Below are 19,718 nucleotides of genomic sequence, written 5' to 3' on the forward strand. Positions count from 1 at the left end.
AAGGAGAGAGGGAGGGAGGGAGAGAGAGAAAGAGAGAGAGAGAGAGAGAGAGAGAGAGAGGTGTGGACAGTGCTAAAGACCTAAGCAGGTGTGACAGCTCTGAAAGCTTTCACAGGACAGAAAGGTTCCTCTGGCCTTGCAGCGATGCCAAACTGAGTGTGACCCTGCACCTGAACTCAGCTAGCATGCTCTCCTGCCGGAGGAGAGGAAAACCGCCTTCCACGGACAAGGCTATGGATGACGTAAGACTCACTCTGTCTCTCTCTGTCTCTCTCTCTCTCTCTCTCTCTCTTTTGTCTTTGCCCTCTCCTTGTGCCCTTGCTGTCTCCCCTGTAAGGCCCTGATCTGCATGGGAGGGGTGTCTACATCTTTCTTATTAGAAACTCTTGGCACACCTGCCAAGAAAAGTAATTCCTCATTTTATGAACCTATTGGTATTCAGTTCACACACAATCCACTGAGTCAATGACAAGAGCAGTCAGGAAAACCTTGCAACCCCCAGTGCTAATAACAGTGTAATGGTCAGAGATAGATCAAGTTGAGTGGTGATATTTAAAGAGGACCGACCTCCCATAAGTGTTTATGGCATACGATATTCACCTTCATTTGTTTGGAATAGATGCATGCTTGGGTACACATCGGGTCGATTGTAATCGTTATTCACTTCCAGAAGCTGATTGACATATTGCCCACTGTTTGCTGTTCATTTACAGGCCATATGCCTGCCGACAGGGAATGGATGAAACCCACCCGTTTACAGCACAACAGTGGAGACATTGTTACACAGTCCCACTCTGTGGGCGAGTCGGGTCCATTCACATTTTAACCTCTCGTTGGCCCAAACCTCAAATCTGACCACAAACCGTAACCTTTGTATTTCGTAACTGTATACTCTGACATTACAGATCTGGGTAGAGGTAAGCCAATTATTATCGGCATCATTTTAGATGTATAAATGAAAGAAGACAAAAACAGGAGACAAGGGGAGGAGACCACTTCAGATGACTGAGATGCACCCATAGTTTTAGGATGCACCCCAACCCTATTAGGAGGGTTGCAAGAGAATGTGAGGCTTAAGGCAGGTCACAAGAATGCTTGAGAAGAATGTTTGAGTACCAACTGCATGATCAGTGCAGCCCTACTGGAGAAGTTATGGTGTTGATGTTTTTCACCACTAGGAGGCAGTATGCATCCTAAAATGAATTGGTCAGAGCTTCCACATTCACAGACCCAGTAATTCCTTGATCATCAGCTAGAGTGCAAATGACATGGGTGTACAAGGTTTCTATCTAAGCACTCCCGTAATAAAACCAGGACAATGTATGAAGAAGACACATAGACTGAGGTTCAGATCCCCTATTTGTAAAGCATCCTGGAGAGCTAATGCATCCACACCAGGGGAAGCTGGTGGAAGTAGAAATCGTAGGACGGGCTCATTGTAATGCATGGAATGGGATGAAGAATGGTAATGAGCCCCATCCTCCGATTTCTACCTCCACCTGCCTCCACTGATCCACACTGTACGGCTACTCTTTGTCTTGTACCTGCAGTGTGACATTTGGATATGAAGGGAAATGTTGCCTTTTTTGTGGCTTCCCTGGGAGATCTCTCTCCAGATTTGTTTTATTGAATAAGAAAAGCATCATCATTTCTCTGTAAAGCTCCCAAAGGAAAATGTGCATGGTCATACAGAGAGCCCTGCTTTTCATTCACATATGACATGGACTGTATAGACCTACCCTCCAGACTCCCCATTGGCTGCTTAAGTAAGCAACAGCTCCAGTACAGGCTTACTCCAATACTGTTTCAGCCTCTGAATCCAATAATATCTGAATCCAAAATGGATCTTAGTTCAGGGATCAACAGCATTTTAGTGGCATGCAACAAGAGTCAGGCAGTGACAAGAGCAGTCAGGAAAACCTTGCAATCCCCAGTGCTAATAACAGTGTAATGGTCAGAGGTAGATCAAGTTGAGTGGTGATATTTAAAGAGAACCGACTTCCCATAAGTGTTTATGGCATACGATATTCGCCTTAATTTGTTTGGAATATATGCATGCTTGGGTAGACATGGGGTCGATTGTAATCGTTATTCATTTCCAGAAGCTGATTGACATATTGCTGTTTGCATTTACAGGGCATATGCCTGCAGACATTGTATGGATGAAACCCATGCGTTTACAGCACAACAGTGGGGACATTATTACACAGTCCCTATGGGCTAGTAGCCTACTATGGGCTAGTAGGCTACAGTAGGCAACAACTACAGCACAGGCGTACTCCAATACTATATCAGCCTCTGAATCCATTAATATGCCATCTATCAAGGACAAGGCCATCAAGGACTCCGGGTGTCGAAGTTGCCGTTAGACACACAGATCCAAGACCAGCCTCTTCCCCATGGGAAAACAAAACTGATCTTAGTTCAGCATAGGGATCAGCAGCATTTTAGAGGCGCGCTACAGAACCCTCGAACTACAGTGTGGTGGGCGGCGCCAGTGGAGCGGGCGATATCCCTCTGAGCTCACTTCCGTTGATCGGGTTCATTTTCGTCTATCGTAAGCTTTTGTTCTTCCATTTTCAGTAGCCTACTGCGCCGCAAGGAGCGAACGGTAGTGAGCCACACCATAGGATAGCCCACGTCAGCCGCGCTAGCCTACATGCGAACCAAATTAATGCACGCGAACTGGATACGCACTTAGTAGTTACATAATTGGACTATATCTTCTGTTGTTGTTTTTCTCCCCACCCGAAGCTTTTCTTGCACCGTTACCCCTTTACAGAAACTGAATTTTAAACTCAAAATGGAGAACGAAAGCAAGTATCTCCCCGAGCTACTCGCGGAGAAGGACAGCCTGGACACGTCGTTTACGCACGCGATGAAACTTTTATCTGCAGGTAAAAATGTGTTTCTTCAATCTTTTTTTCCAAACGAGAGGATTTTTCCTTTGTGGATGGTATATGATTTTGTCCTGCGTTTGAAAAAGACGCACCGTGGTTGAGTGTGGACTTGACGGGACGGGCACGGCTCCGCTACCCGCGGACAATAAACCTTTTCATATGACCCGACCGCAGTTGTAGGTGGTGTTGTCGACACGTGGAGACTCCAGGGTTTACTTAACTCTTTGAGATAGCTATTGGAATTGCTTAAATACGACTGTTAATTGATTGAATACCCTGGGCTATGTGGATTTCAAGGAATGGAAAAGTAGACCCGACCAGCCTTTGAAAACATAAAAAATGCGTACGCCACCAGCTCCCTCTCTCAAGCTGCAGCCCAAATTCTCAAGACAGATAACGGGGCCATTCACGTCCGTACACCCAGGAGAGACGCCTATGTTGGCGTGTTTTTAGGTCTTGTCAGGTAGATTGCTGTTGTTAAGTGTGTAAATAACAGCAACATTACCGTTACGGGAGCTCTCTCATCTATCCTAATATTTAAGTCGAATTTGGGTTGACATTGACAGGTTTTAAACCGATAGACTGGGAGCATTGACGCGTCGGTGATTGTCAATGTTTCACATGTTGTGTTGAACGACGTTTTGTCTAACAACGTCAGCGCATTGAAGTTTGTAGCAGGGTACCGATGTTAAATTGATACATTGTGTCTAAAAAGATTTGTATCACCCACAAATATGTAGCGTGACAGCCCCACTCTACCCTAACCTTTAATGCGATGTCAAATGTGTAAACAATTGCAGATGGAAACGTGGCTATCAAAAGTTAGGGATCCAGAGATGCTCAACAGCTGTTAAACGTTTTCGAAACATGTCGGACAAAAGCATACTAAGCTTGATTTTGACAGACCTTTCCTCTAAAATGTAAGTAATTGTCTTGTTTTTCACGGTCCTGCAGCAGACCTAATACATTTTGCATTATAAAACACATCGTTTTGGAATTGAAACACAGAAGTTTACCATTTGATGGGGACGTGGACAGCTCCAGTTTCTGTAGATGTCCTTGCTAATTATCTGCTGAAGGGGTCAATATTGGCGAGACGGGTGTGGTAGGCAAATAGCATACCGATTAGTCCTCAAACGTGTCAAAGCTATTGTACCAAAAATTGCCGCAATGAAACTGCCAAATGGATGGACATTTTTGCAAATACAACCTGGAATGACATGTCTGATAGTACTGGATGTGACCCCAAATTGGCTGCGACTTTGTCTGTCACCCATAAGTGTTGTCAGTCGGTCTGAGTGGTATGCAGCTTTCAGTAGGAGTGTGTCAGTGTGCCGCTGGTCAGAGAGGAGTGCAGCAGCCAGACATTTACCATTGCTACTCTTTGGCTCACAGCTGGTAGACAGTATAGTAGGGAAGAAGTTGTCATGGTTGGGAGTGAGGAGGTTTGTTGAAATGAAAGGTGTTGTATGCCCGCCATGGGCTGTTATGACTGTATACGGTTGAACAGCCAAATGATTTGAAAAACCAACTGAAACTGTACTGTAGACAGAAGCATGTTACACATATGGCTCAAACCTCGACCTTGTCCCTTGTAGAAATCGAGAGAATCGAGAAAGGGGAGCCCAAAAAGGAGGGTGACACCTACCTGGACCTTTTCACAGTCAAGAACATTAAACTGAAGGAGCGAGTTCTCATACCTGTCAAGCAGTATCCAAAGGTAAGACTCCTCCTCCTCCTCTTCCCTCCCTTCTCTTCCCCTCTTTTCTCCCATTCCTCTTCATTCAGATAACATGAATCCCCTCTTTAGAAACTGCCTTTCATTCTGCTTTTTATTCCAATCTTGTATACGTTCTTGTGTGCTGGCTCTGGTGTTTGACCTATGCCCCCTTGTCTATTCATCCATGTGAATTCATTCTGTATTATGCCCAGCCATATGCCTTCACTGATTGTCGACATATGGCTAATATTAGGGTGTTAGCAATGGACTGCCAAATAACACTACTTGTTATGAGTAAGCGTTCTCTGAGACATGAAGAATCACGTTGGCTCCAAGAGCATATTGCCAAGGCTTTAGCTTGGTAGCTTCAGTTTCCCTATGAAAATCTGGGTTTAATAACTGGCTGTTTACCTTAGACTCTGGTGTTGGGTGTATAACTGTTCATTGTTCTGTTTGTGTTCACCTAACATGACTATTGGTAGATGTATAGCAAATTGGTTTCATGTTGCAAATCATCTATTTTTCTTACATCCGGATTGTGATGACAAAGCAATAGAATGGTTGGGACTACACTGAAAAGGCAACTCTTGAAGCCTAATTTATGCTTCAGAAGCAGGCAATATGTTTAATGTGTAATGTTTTCCTTGAGGTTCTATGATCAAACAGCTCTAAGTAGATTTTGTGGGCCCAATTCATGGGTAGTCTGCTTGGTTATTGCATGGTGATTTATATAGGTTGGTGTCGCTACAATGTAGCAATGCATATAACTGCTATACCAGTTTTTGGGTTGCATCATTTTTATTTATTGCACAGCTCTTTGCACTTCTGTAGTGTTTTATTGTATCGCGCGGCCGTGTTTTGCTGAATGCTACAATCGTGGAAGAATAGTTTCAGGATTCAAAGCAGAAGTTATCTGCTTCTCTCAGTACTCCAATATAGAAGGCTAATCTAGTGGTGACTGTTAAGCTAACTGTCACATTTGTCTTGTTTCCAGTTCAACTTTGTGGGTAAAATCCTGGGACCTCAAGGCAACACCATCAAACGCCTGCAGGAGGAGACGGGCGCCAAGATCTCAGTACTGGGCAAGGGCTCCATGAGAGACAAAGCCAAGGTGAGATATACCCTGCAAACATCAGAGGGCCGATACCTGAGCAACACCTGGCCTATGTGTTAGGTGGACACCTGGGCACAGCTGGCATACATGTCATACATCTGTGGGGGATATCTGGGCACAGGTTACATACACACATGGGTAAAGGTTGGGTTGAAGGGGGTGTGTGTGTGTGTGTATGCGTGTGTGTGGACAACTTGGACACCCCTAGAATGCTCCTTTAGGATGTCTCCTTGATGGATACTTGGGGCAAACCTGTTGGATGTTTTATTTATTTAACCTTTTCTGAGAGGGGAGGGGGGGGCGCGCGCGCGTGCGTGTCCTACATTTGCTTAACACCGATCATAGTCATGTCCTGAAGGAGTACCTGGACTCACCTGTAGGGACTTGGATTGGTTGTTACAGTAGTGTATGTTAGCGTGGAGGTCTCTCTGACTCTGGTGTTGTTGGATTTCAGGAGGAAGGGCTGAGGAAAGGTGGCGAGCCCAAGTATGCCCACCTGTCCATGGAGCTGCACGTGTTCATCGAGGTGTTCGCCCCCGTACCTGAGGCCTACCTACGCATGGCACACGCCATGGAGGAGGTCAAGAAGTTCCTGTTTCCTGTAAGTGGAGGAGACTCTTTGAAAAAAATGTGGTGTATTTATGAGATGCTGTCTATTTTTTTGTTTTTTTTGTTAAAGTGTCTCGAGGGGTTTGACGGCTCCCTCTTTGTGCCTGGAATACCTCATTAGGGCTTGTGTTCACAATAGGCACAAACCCCAGAGAACATGCTTCCAAATTGTTTTTATTTGAAATGCCTGCCTGCCTGCCTCAGTTTTAATACTCAGTTTCTGTCATTTCCTGTTACTGAACATGGCTCAGTGTTCCCTTCTTTGCTGTGCTCTTTTCTGGAGTTTTGCCGAGTGTAGGCCTGTATATGAGAGTTCAGAGAGAAAGTCTAACAAGCCTGTGATTGAGGGATGGTGGGGCTGCTTACCTGATGCAGACAGCTGTGATTGGGTAGCCGGATAAGCAATCAGCTTAAGAGGAGGAATTAGGTCACTCTCACCATGCCTGCAGAATTCCCATAACCCCACATACAGCACACTCGACAGGCTATGCAAGGTCCTGTTAGAGTAGGAAGAAGTTGCCCATATCACCTGATCTAAGAATGTAAGAAGGTCATAAGAATTTGCTTCTGACCACCGTTTACCTATAAGAATGCCCAGGCACAAAACAGGAACCTTGGGGAATATAGTGTGGTTTCTAATGGGATGGCTGAATGCTAGTGGTATGTGACTGCTATTAGCTGGAGAACTTGTTTTGACACTGCTATTGCTATGCAATGTCTGCAGGCCCAATTGTCACTGGGGAAAGATGGAGAAATCCTATAAGCTAGACTGCTGTTGTTTAAAATAGGTCAATGTGCAACTGCCAATACTACCCGACATGGTGATTTTTCACATATGCTTGTGGACTTGTTTTACTGTTGCAATGCTATTTACCACCTTCATTGTCCATGAATAGAGGTTCCTAAGTTAGGCTGTATTTGTTTGGTTGAATTGGCTACATTATCATTGCTATTGCTATGCTATAGCCTGTGTAACTATAATAGCCCTGGCTCATAAGACACTTCTAGGTTAGTCTGCATTGTATGTTATGTAGTCAGTTTCAAAAGATGTGATTTTCCCCCAAGCTGTGGAACTGTATTATCACAGATTGAAATGGCAGTGTTTTGTATTCCCTTTGTTGTTCATGGAGAAATAAAGTTCTGGGTGAGGTAGCATCGTTTATCAGGTTGGAACAGGTCGATGTGGAACAGCGCATGTTAAATGAAGGCAAAGCTGCGTTGCTTGTGGCGATAGATGAATACGTTATCAGACAAATGGCTTGCTTTTGCTCGTCTCTGCTCCTGGATGAATTGAGAACTCCTGTCAACGCTGCATATTCTAGCATCTGATATCGGCTTTTCACTCCTGTGATCGGTAGAGTAGAGTCATGGTCCCGACACTTGGACAGATTTATGAAGAGCATTGATTGGGACGCGGTGCGAGCCTTGAATGACTCAGACAGGTAGTGCTACCCTTGGTTTGAGTCTGGTTCCCAGCACACTTATGCCCAAATGCGCGCAAGGTCTGGTGGAGCAACGGGCCAAAATTGGCCTTCATTAAGCCGATAGAAAGACAGTCGAAAAAACGGACAGTGCATCGCCATTGGCTTTACTTTACATCCCACAGCAAATTGCTAATTTCTCCAGATGTCGCTGTTTTGCGTTGTCTGATTTCCAGCGGCTTGGTTAGCGACTGATTCAGGTCTGAACACTGTTTGTGAGGCTGGATTGTACTGGTCGTGCATGTTGTTGCATAGAGAGCCGTAGCGTGCTGTCAGAATTAGGGATCCACTGATGCCACCTTTTCATTTACCGATTATACCGATTCAATTTCCGAGTACTGTATTGGCTGGTACCGAGTACTGATTCATTTATTTAAACAGATGTGTACAAGCTCTGTGTGTGGATGTGCGATACTTGGCATTGTTCTTGCCCGTCTAAATCCGGTAAACGCCATGCTCAAGCTGGGACACATTGGTGTATTAAAAGACCTCATTACTTTGCGTAATAAGAAATACATACAGTACAGCATGATAGAATTGACGAGCAGTTTTGCTGGTGTCTGTCTCAAGCTTGAAAATAAACCTTTTTTTTTTTTTTTTTTTTTTTTACATCACATTGTAACCACTTCAATTAATCACAAAGCATGATACATTTTTGCAGTTTTGGTATCAAAGGGTAAAAATAGAATACTGGGTAAATCGGAAAATAAAACATAAGAAACGGTATACCTATGTACAACGCTTATATTAGCTATTTGAAAGAATTCCAATAGGAAAAATGTATAGGGATTTTCAGCTTGAACCTGAAGCAAGTTCACACACTACATTTTCATAAAACCACTTTGCCTCCCTATTACTGCATCCCTTTTTCGAGGGGTGCTTCCTGGACTTCCTGTCATCACATGGAATCAATTCGAGCTTCCTCTCCAACAGACTTATAGGCCTACTTGTAAATCTTGTCTCTGACAAGAAGGCAATTGTGGCCATTCGCCTTGCATGCACACTTGTACACACACACACTCACTCTCTCTCTCTAACAGCTTTGTGAGACGGGCCCTTTATCCTACCTGGTCTGTTGGTCATTAGAGAAATGCATTGTATTGAGCGGCTAAGCAATTGGCTTTCCCCTTTTCTCTCCTCTATGTTTCTCTCTGCCGTACCCCCCCCCCCCCCCCTCCTTCCTTCCCTCCCTTGTTCTCCCATGTGTGAGCAGGACATGATGGATGATATCTGTCAGGAGCAGTTCATGGAGATGAGCTACCTGAACGGGGGCCAGGAGCACGGAGCCCCCCGAGGTAGAGGGGGGCCACCGGTCAGGGGTCGCGGTGGACTACCACCCCCCGCTGGAGCACCCAGGTACACACGCACACACACGTTTATCTTATAAAATACGTTGTATGATGGGAAGAAAGTCACAGAGCAGACATCGAGGGTTGGGTGGTATACACCTTTGCACACATTTATTCATCCTGGAGTGTTCTCGGGGTATACAGTATTATGGTATAAATAAGAAATAACGTCCTGCGGGACTGGTGGAAGCTGTCTTTGCTCCATACATTTAATATACATTGAAAAGCTCAATTATTTATGTGGCGAGTGCTATACCGTCTTCCCTACTGCTCGTGTTTGCTTGCACAAGGGCAGAGATAGCTGTAAATGTAGCGATTTTTAATGTAGCTGACTGGTGCTATCTTGGGAGAAGAAAAAAAGGCAAAAATTAACAGATTGTGTGTGTGTGTGTGTGTGTGTGTGTGTGTGTGTGTGTGTGTGTGTGTGTGTGTGTGTGTGTGTGTGTGTGTGTGTGTGTGTGTGTGTGTGTGTGTGTGTGTGTGTGTGTGTGTGTGTGTGTGTGTGTGTGTGTGTGTGTGTGTGAGCCCATGGCACCAGCCCCTCCCAGAGACCCAAAAACCCTCTACCACTCACTCCTCAGCACTGGCAGTGGCTGGTTATGCAGGGTGAATAGAAAAATAGCTCTTAATTAGGCAGTTTAATAGTTAATGGAGCAGGAAATATTATGGCTCTATTGAAAAGCACACCGTGGGCATTTTCAAATCCCATGGGTTAATGTATTACCATTATACCACCCAACCCTTGAGTCTTGAGGATCCATGTTTTGTACCACTTCTGAACATCTATATTCCCCTCCACCTGTCCCTCTTCTCTCCTTTCCCCCCCTCTCTCTCTCCCTCCCCTCACCCCCTTTAGGGGTAGGGGTATGCCCCCCCGTGGAGGTGTCACCAGGGGAGGCGCCCCTCGCGGCGGACCAACCAGAGGTGGAGCAGTGAGGGGAGCACCAGCAGGGCGAGGGGGACCCCCAGCAGCCCCCGCCAGAGGAGCAGTGGCCCCCCGTGCCAGACCCCCTGCTGCCGGACACCCTCAGAGGATGCCCCCTCCACCCTCCCACCAGCATCAGCACCCACACCCCCCTGCACCCGAAGCTTACGAGGAATACGTGAGCACATTAATTAATTTATATTTGAATGCGTTTGAATGAATGTTTCAAGTTTGATACAATATTGGAGTAGGTAACTAATTAGTAATAATGTGTGACTGCAAAGAGCATTGAGCTATGCTACAGTCTGGCTAGATTCATTGAAGACATTACCTCCATGCCTTTTCTATTGGTTCTGGCCTTCTGTTTATTCATTTTTCTATGGCTGGGTTAAGGTTTGCATTCCTGGAAGAGTACTGTCTGTTAGAACTGCATGCTGCTACACCGAAGTGCTCCTTAGTAGAATGTTTCTTGGCATAGGCCTCTTCTACTCTTCTATTGGCATAGGCCTCTTCTATCGGCATAGGCCTCTTCACTTACTGACATCTCGGCATTCACCATCTACAGGTGAATGTTATTGAGTTCAGAGGCCGAGGGTGCAGAGGAATATCTGTTCACTATCAGAAGAAAACTGAGATTGAGAAGCTGAGATTTCAATGCTTACGATTTTGATTATTTCTCTCTCTCCTCATATGTCCCTTCTAGGCCTATGATGAAAGCTACACAGAGCCAGCATACGAGTCATATGATAACTACTACAGTCAGCCACAGGCGTAAGTGACTCTTCCCTTCAATGTTTGGTACTGTCTCACCTGGATTTCCACAGAATAGATGTAGTCTGGTTACTATTCGGATCGTTGAATTGGGAGGAATTTGTGACTGAAATATATTTATAAAAATACATTTCACATACATTCAACTTTTCTACCCTAGTAGGATGTTGATGGGTTAGTTGATGAAATAAGATGGATAAAGATTTGGAAATCCTTCCTTTGACCTTGTTTATTGGACTACTTAGGTTAACTAGCTTGATACGCTTGTAAGCATAATCAATCAGTTAGCTTGATCTAGTTACCTCCATCTTTTTTTTTTTTTTACGTTTAAGTCATTTAGCAGACGCTCTTATCCAGAGCAACTTACCATAAGTACATTTGTCTAAAGTAAGTGAATCAACTATCAATTATCGTCAGCAAAACCTTCCATAAGAAGAAGTGCCACAGGCAGTCACAGTGCTAGAAAAAGGAAGAACATTAATCTCTCCTCTTCCCCCCCAGAGAGCCAGAGTACTACGACTATGGACATGGAGAGGCACAGGAGGCATATGAGCCCTACGGTAAGAGACAGTTAATCAGCTTCACCCCAGCCCCTGTTATCCTTGAACGCCTTTCTCAATCTTTGTTTATAACAATGTCCATGTTTGTGTTGTCTGTTTCTGTGCGTCTCCTCCACACCTCCAGCCCAGGATGACTGGAACGGGACCCACGGAGCAGCGGCAGGGGGGAAAGCCCCCCCAGCCAGACCAGCCAAGCCGTACCGGGAACACCCCTATAGACAATACTGAACTCGTCTTGCGACCAACGCCACCGTTAATGCGTTGCCCTGACAACCACCTGTCTACCACGGCAGCTCTCGCTTTAAGCAACCCGACAAAAGTAATTGTCCGTTTTTGTTTTTGGTTTGGTATTTTCTACACTGGACTTACGAAAAAGAGAACCAGGAACTGGTTGGAACTGGTTTGAGATTCGAGAACGACCCTAAAAGCGGTTTTTAGATGGATTAGAGAAGAGAAATTGCGATTTTTTTCCTTTGGTTTGAGTTTTTGTTCATTTTGCTGTTTTTCTCTTCTCTTGCTTGTTTTGCATTGTTGACCGTAAACTTTTTTAAATGTTTGGAATCAGTCATTTTCTAGTGGAGTTAGTGGCTGCGTATCCACTTGTTAGTGTCCAAGGAAACTCTTTTGATTTGTTTATATCTATATATATATATAGATATTTATATATATATATATAGATATATATAATTTAAAAAAAAGAATCTGTCGAGGGACAGTTGCAGATTCCCATTTAGGCTACATTTCAAAATTCTGTTTAATATAGCAAAAATAAAAGAATCTTAATGTTTCAATTATGTAATATAGAAAAAACTAAAGTGAAGGAAAATGAAAATCATTATGGAAATTCCATCGACCCTATTCTTGATTATACTTCACATTTGTTTTAAATAGTCTTAAAAGTTGTCAATTTAGATTCAGCCAGCAATATTTCTCATTGTACTTTAGAGTTTTGAAATATAGCCCTAATAGACACTGTTGAGATGGACTGTCCTCATATCCTAATTTTTTTTTAATTGTAAATATTTATTTTGCGACTCCTCAAAATGTTTTTGTAAGAATATGGCCCAAAGTTGGACTCTTGTCATGCTTAAAAACAACGGCTGTCGGTTCAGGTTCTTTTTGGTGATCTGATTCTCTATAAACTGCATGCACAAAGTACGCAATGAAGGATTGGGACAAAAATCTCCACATGGGTCTTCTCTTTCTATAGAGAAGGGATCCTGCAGCTTAATCCGAACTATTGTACATACTTTAAAACGTCAAAACTGTACTTACTCTGCCATTAGTATCTGTATCCTCTCCATAAAATGCATTATGCTACATGTGTAAGCTTGCCTAAATAGGTAACTAAATCTGTCCAAAAGATGTTTTGCAGCAGTTTGTCAATAAAGGCTAGATTGTTTTTTATGAAACTTAACTTGGTTTATTTCTTTTCCTGTCGTAGTAAAATTGAAATGCCCTTTTTTAAATAACTTATAACAGTCAGTTATAGGTGTTTTGCTTTGTTTCTCTTCAAAAACGCATTTTAAATCTAAATGAATGTATTGCAGTCTGAAGACGTTAACGCTACTAAATGATGTCTTGATTTGATTATTAAAAGAGCACAACTTATTCTTTCTCTCTGTTTCTATACTCTTAAAAAGGACCTAGAGGTAAGACCTCTAAAATAACCTGGATAGCTTCCTAGTGTGTTTAGAGTTCTAAAGCATTGAGTGCCTGGGTATGTATAAGACTTTTTCAATCCTCTTACCTGTGGTCATAGTCGTTAATGAGAAATGCATTGAAAATTGGAAATTTACTGAACCTTAAACCACCATTCAAGTCTAGGTTTCAGGGTCCAACCCTTTCATGTCATGATTGACGCTGGTGCGATGGCTACTATAGTAGAGAGTAAAGGCAGTGCCATGGAGAGGATGGTTAGAGCCTAGAGCGCTCCACTGTAAAAGGTAACCCTAACCCTAAATCTGTCATTTGGTAGTATGTTTATTCATTGACATAAACTTGCTGGTAAATGCGTGCAATTTAGTATACGATTCTGGTCATGTCAAAAAAGGACAAATCTAAAGTAAGACAAATGTAACTTCAATATTATGCAGTTGTAGACTTTATTTACTAAAATAACTTTTCTGTGTACTAACAAAATATCCTAGCACAGTGTAAATGCAACTCTTGCCAAAAATCTGCAAAGCCAAATCTATCAATCGTATGAACAGTTGAGCTGCTGCTACTTTTTCTTTGCAATATTTGTGTAAACGTTGCATACTGTAATCTTTTAACATGTTTTACATATCTTCTAGAAATAAATCTGAAAAAAAAAAGCTTGAGTTGCATGACTATTACTACGCTGTAGACTCTGCATGACTTTGTCTCAACTGTCCTCTAGTGTTTTTATACTGGATATAGATTTTGTGTGTTTCCTCCCTCCAGGCAGTGCTATTAGTCACTGAGGGACCAGAGATGGACAGCCAGGAGAGAAGGGACCATGCCATCTCTCAGGTAGGTGCATGTCTACAGGGACTTTGTTAGTCCTAGTTTTTCATCTGTATCATTTCTCCTTTGCTCTTGTTAGACTTTCGGTGCGTTTTCTACCTGAATGCATTTAGATGTTACAAGGCCTGAAAAATTAAATACTTTTGCTGGAGACATGTTGTGCCAACAAGGCTTCCTTTGAAAGAGACTTGAACTCAAAAGATTCTCTACCACAACGACACGTCACTGTTGTTGATGGGGAAAAACGCTAGGTGTTTCTCTACTGTTCAGTTTTGCTTATCTCCTGTGGACTGTTGCTCTATCTTTTAATACTAATCATGCTTTCTACCATATCGTGTTAAACTGCGTCTTTGGTGGATGCGCAGTCTGCACCGCCAGAATACATCCATGCTAGACTGATGGTTGAATGAATGGGATTATAATGTGTTTGATTGAATATGAATGAATGTTGACCTGATTGGTTGTGATCTCTCATTTGCGTTTGTGTGGCAGTGTGCAGGAGCACCACTGCGTGAGGAGACCATCAGACAGAGCTCTCTGGCTCCCCTGTGGAGAGCTCTATTCCTGGTGGAGATGAGTCTGAGATGAGGGTGTGCTGTCAGGAGGACCCGAGACCAGATATGATCTGCAGTGGGGGAAAGCCCCACTGGAAGAGGAGGGAGGCTGCAATTGGCCAGCCAAGCTATGAGACACTGTACTGGAATCTGGATGGATGGAGGACACAAGATTGGCTCCTCCACAGTCTTGAATCTTTTACATAGATGATCATGTTTTTTTTGTTTTTTTTTGTCATTGTTTACGTATTTGCTGCCAAAATATTGTCTGACAAAGTTTCCATTGAAACCCAATTTCCATGTGTAATTTGGCATGAACTCCTTCGATAGCCAGCTGTGAAATTGTTTTTAATTTCTACTCAACCTTTGAGAGAGAATGAAATGAAGTATTCCTATTTTCTGCAATGTGAGCTGTATTTCACTGCTCATACATGTGCTTCGTATACCGTATAAAATGTACATATTATATTCTCCCCAGTCTGCGTCCACGTTTGGTCTTTTGTGTCCTTTGGTATAATTACCATGGTGAATTGGACCCTGTGTGCTTCTGAACAGAGAACTGCCCTGAGAGAGAAATTGTAGATGTGATGTTTCTCTGTTGCTTGCCACATTGTTCACACAGCCAATATCACCTTGGCCCTCACACACCCTGGCATTGCCCAGTCTATGTAGCCCTGCGGATATCAAATGCTAATGTGCGACTCATTTGCATGTACCCCTCCCCCCCACTCAGAGCTCCTGCAACCTGCTCCTCTTCGTTTGAACATCCACATGCGCGTGTGTGTGCGTGCGTGCATGTGTGTGTGCGTGCGTGAGCGAGCGAGAGAGGCAGTGTTTGCTTTTGTCCATGACTCCATCCTGCCAGTTCTGCTTATTTAGTTAATCTATGCCATTTCTACCTAGTACTACTGATAGTAGTACCTCTGCACCTAGTGAGGTCAGTATAGTGACCCTGCATCACTGTATTAAACAGAAAAACACTAATCACTTTGTACTCCCTGTGGATTTTAATCAGCATTAGCCACCAACCCTGGGGCTCCTCCTGTGTTGGAGAGGGGGGGGAGAGAGAACCTAGAGCAGGCAATCACTTAATGGAGGCATATCGTAGTATGATGAAGCTCCAAAGCCGATGGTGGAAGCCTTCCAGTAATATGCCTTTTTATTTTACACATCTGTGTGGAATATCTTGACATGTCATGTTGAATTATCAGGGTTTCAATAAGGTTCTGAAGTAAAGAGAAAATTTAGTAACACTTTCTGTGAGACATTTTATTGAAATATACAGTATATGCTTACAGTGCCTGCTATCATCCCATCCCAGAGAGTATTATAAGCATTCACTTTTGGCTCCATTTACTGTTACAACCTTTATAAATGCCTAAGGCTACAGATGCATCTATTAAGAACACATTACATACAGCAGATGTTTTTTTTGTTTTTTTTTAGATTACCAAGAAGCGTTCATGGCTTTTTCGAAAAGACTAAATACATGATGTATTCATGTATTACAAAACAGGTCTCATAAAAGTGCTAATGTTTTTGAAAAGGAAATATGTTATGAGTGCCAACCTCAATTATCAATAAATGTACTTTTATGTCAGTGAGAATTGTTGTGTCTCTCCTCTTTCAAGTTCCTCAGATATTTGTCTGCATCTCACCTATAGTGTTGGTTGAAGCACTGTCTGCTCTCAGCCTAGGTGAACTGACACCATGTTTTCACACTGGCACTGGTGATTGCGACTGGAAGGCTGTGTGTGTGGGGGGGGGGGGGGGGTGGTAGAATGGTTAGATAGGTGAGAATGGGTGAGAGACAGGATATCAGTACCAAGTTTAGGTGGGCTGTAAGCGGTGGTGTGTGTGTGTCTGTGAGAGAGAGAGAGAGGGGAATTGCTTTAGGCGGGGGTTGACGTGTTAAAGTGTGAGAGTGTGTGTGATGGAAGGCAGCTGGCTGTGTGGGTTGGTGATAGAATGGTGCCTGTCATTCCAAACATATCCAGAGACCCAAGGAACATTGCTCACTTAGGACGACGAGGATGATGATGTTGATGAAGACGATCAAACTTACGCAGTGCACCTCAGCTTGTTTCTCCCACGGTTCCTCCCCATCACTACAATTGCTAAAAGCCCATCAATATCTAGGGACCACCTCCCGCCATATCTATTATGCTCTCCGAACTAAATGTATTGACTATTTTGACAGTGTTGACATGGCTTCTAGTAGAGCATGTCTTTGACTTATCTTCCCTTTGTTCTCTCAGAGTACTTAAATAGTACCTGACTTTTACCTGACTTGTTATTTTCACCCATCAATCAACACACTAGATCTCTGGCAGGTAATTTAGAGGACATACAGTGCATGCCAAATATTTCACATGTGAATGATCCTTCCCCGAGGCATAATATATCACCACCAGCACACGTGAGAGCTTCCTTTGAAAACTATACAACATATTATGACAGTGATGCTGGATAACTGGCCAGCCCGGGAAAGACAAAAGGGTAGATTGAGAGGCTGTGTAAACGTTCCAGATCAGTGGTCGAGATGCCAATCATCCCGAATGGGGAGAAACCTGAAAGACTTGCCCTGAATTATGCTACCTGTTTCTTTAAAGATATTTGAGAGCTAGGAGTGTGTTCCAAGTTTCTAAGTTTATGTATCTAATAAACGTGGGATGGTTACTGTAAATAGTTAGATCTGATGAAGTGTTGCCAGTTTGTTTTTGTGGTGTAATGATTTTTGATGAAGCCAGGGTTGTGTGGATAGGCTCAAACAAAAAAGGAAAAGTTTTGAAGCAAAAGTGAGTTTTCAATGTTCTGGTAATCAGCCTCTCTATTTCAAGATGTGTTGCCCTGTTTCGAGCCTACTGAACGCAATCCAGGCCTCATCATGGATGACAGTCTCCTTGGTCTCGATAGTCGGTGGAGAAGCTAAAGTAGGTCATCTATATAAGGTTGATTCATCAAAATGGTTACAATAGAGAAGAGAACTGCTGTGCTGGGATGTGGGGTCCTCTGCAGCAAAACGTGTGTGTGTGAGTGTGTGTGTGTGTGTGTGTGTGTGTGTGTGTGTGTGCACGCCTCTGTCTCTGTCTGTGTCTGTGTGTAGGTGGTGGAAAATGTCATACCTGTCTTGTCTCCTAAATAACATTTATCAAATCGCTGGATCACATTTAAAGAGCAACACAACCGTCTTTTAGTGTTGTTTACAATCTGAAAGCTCAAGACAGCTAGACCTTTTAGTAATTGTGTGTGTGTGTGTGTCTGTGTGTGTGTGTGTGTGTGTGTGTGTGTGTGCGTGTGTTTGCATGGTATTTTATGAAAGTGATCTTTGAAAGTGATCCTTGCTTTCACCAACTGTGTAAGATGAAACATGTCAAGGTAGTAATGGAGAAAGGAGAGAAGGAATGAAGGAAGGAAGGACCCTTAGGTATTATAGGAGTGCAGAGTCAGGTTGAACAGGTTTGGTGACAGGTCCAGCATTCTTCATTTATTGCACACTTCTTTACAATTAGTTTATTGCTAGGCACACTTCATTATAATTAGTTTATTGCTAGGCACACTTCATTATAATTAGTTTATTGCTAGGCACACTTCATTACAATTAGTTTATTGCTAGGCACACTTCTTTACAATTAGTTTATTGCTAGTCAGGAATGGTGTCCAGGGTCCTCCCTGTAGCCAAGGCGACATTCCACCATACTGTTCATGTCGCAGTCACATGCTGCTCAGTTTCGTCATCGTCTTGCTGCTGTCACATCCTATCCCTACACCTTGGCCTTACTCAGGGCCGACAGGGCTCCGTCCTGACCACCTACTCCAGTGTTTGTCACCCAGCCTGCTCCTGCTCCTTGCCCACGGTGGGATGAGTCTAGGTGTCTCATGTGTCGGGGTCCTGGCCACAGCGAAACTGGACCACGCCTCCCACACAACGCACATTATCACCGCTTCCGCCTTGCACTCATCTCCTACCCTCATGCCTTGAACACACAGACTGCGTCAACATCGCAGACGCGCTGCATTGTTTCCCCCCCCCCCCCCCCCCCCTGCTCGCATGGTATAGCGATGAGAGTCGGAACTGGGTGGTTTGCGCTTCGTCATTCAAACCCTTGACTGGCTGCATCTGCAGTTTTTGAGTGGCAAGCTAACGTTGTTGAGAGGCTAACCAGCGTCGTTGTGGCGTTAGCCGTCAGCGTAGAATATCACAAAGAAGTCACTTTTAAACCGACGTCCTCCGGACCACCGCACAGCATTTCAACACACGAGTTGATACATGTAATGTTAATGAGTTGGATAAATGTAATGTTAATGAGTGCGGCACGCAGTGTAGAGGATAGAGGACCGGTTATAGCCAAAGCCATGTTCATCCTCTGGCCACGCCCTCTCAAACACCTTGACGTCCCAGCTGACACTACTACCGAGCCAAGATGGCTTACACCCTCTCTCACCCCCACCTGTACACCTTCTCATATACCTTGACATGATCAACACAAGATAATGAAATAGACTTACCACCTGCCGTCTCTCTCTGCCTCACCCTACCCCCTGTGCTCTGTGCGCCTCACACACACACACACACACACACACACACACACTTGACCCTCCCTGTTCTCTGCGCCTCATGCACACAAACCACCTGAGATAGCTTTGGCCTGCACATTGCGCACGTCTTGCACACAAGGGTCATGCACCCACACACTCTCAACCCTGTTCTCTGCGCCTCACTAGAGGACCATCCCACCATTCCCTCAGTCCTGATTCGATTGCCTTTCATTATCCAACATTACTCATCGAGCTCAGAAATAGATGTTGTTGAAGTATTATATGCCTCTATACCTACGCAGTCACTAAGCTATGGCTTTCAGAGCTAGACTAGAGCAAGTCCTTAGTCATGTCTCACTCTCTCACTCTATCAGAATCAGAATTAGAATCAGAATCGGAATTCTTTTATTTGGCCAAGTACATTTGCACATACAGGAAATTGACATCTAACATCCACAGAATACTGTCTTCATTTGAATCAGGATTAGTATACGGTATTACTCATACATTCAAACAAAGGTTATAATTTATTCATTTATTGGTTTATTTTTGCTCGTGGTTGATCCTCCTCTGTAGAATCAACCTCTGTGAAATGGAAGTGACAGTTGGCCTCTCCCACAGACTGGTGTGAAAAGGAGCATCATTACTCAAACTGGAATGTATTTGTTTATGTGGATTCCCATTAGCTTTTACAATGGCAACAGCT

At 43.7% G+C, this 19,718-nt stretch overlaps 1 protein-coding gene across 1 annotated transcript; it reads left to right on the forward strand.

Moving 5' to 3' along the window:
- Window positions 1-2,594: 2,594 nt before the first annotated feature.
- khdrbs1b (KH domain containing, RNA binding, signal transduction associated 1b) lies at window positions 2,595-12,841 on the forward strand. Its single transcript, XM_083680361.1, has 9 exons — window positions 2,595-2,897; window positions 4,499-4,620; window positions 5,615-5,731; window positions 6,189-6,335; window positions 9,038-9,180; window positions 10,030-10,276; window positions 10,802-10,869; window positions 11,371-11,429; window positions 11,554-12,841. Exons 1-9 carry the CDS (start codon window positions 2,804-2,806, stop codon window positions 11,655-11,657), a joined length of 1,101 nt encoding a protein of 366 aa, XP_083536487.1. The 5' UTR covers window positions 2,595-2,803; the 3' UTR covers window positions 11,658-12,841.
- The last annotated feature ends 6,877 nt before the right edge of the window (window positions 12,842-19,718 follow it).

The sequence above is a fragment of the Argentina silus genome, assembly GCF_951799395.1.
Source record: "Argentina silus genome assembly, chromosome: 11".
Classification (NCBI taxonomy): domain Eukaryota; kingdom Metazoa; phylum Chordata; class Actinopteri; order Argentiniformes; family Argentinidae; genus Argentina; species Argentina silus.

Bases quoted from the DNA above. Each gene is read 5' to 3' on its own strand.
- khdrbs1b (XM_083680361.1), top strand. From the start codon at position 2,804: ATGGAGAACGAAAGCAAGTATCTCCCCGAGCTACTCGCGGAGAAGGAC. The intron at 4,621-5,614 runs GTAAGACTCCTC...TCTTGTTTCCAG, and splicing joins CTGTCAAGCAGTATCCAAAG to TTCAACTTTGTGGGTAAAAT. The intron at 10,870-11,370 runs GTAAGTGACTCT...CTTCCCCCCCAG, and splicing joins TACTACAGTCAGCCACAGGC to AGAGCCAGAGTACTACGACT.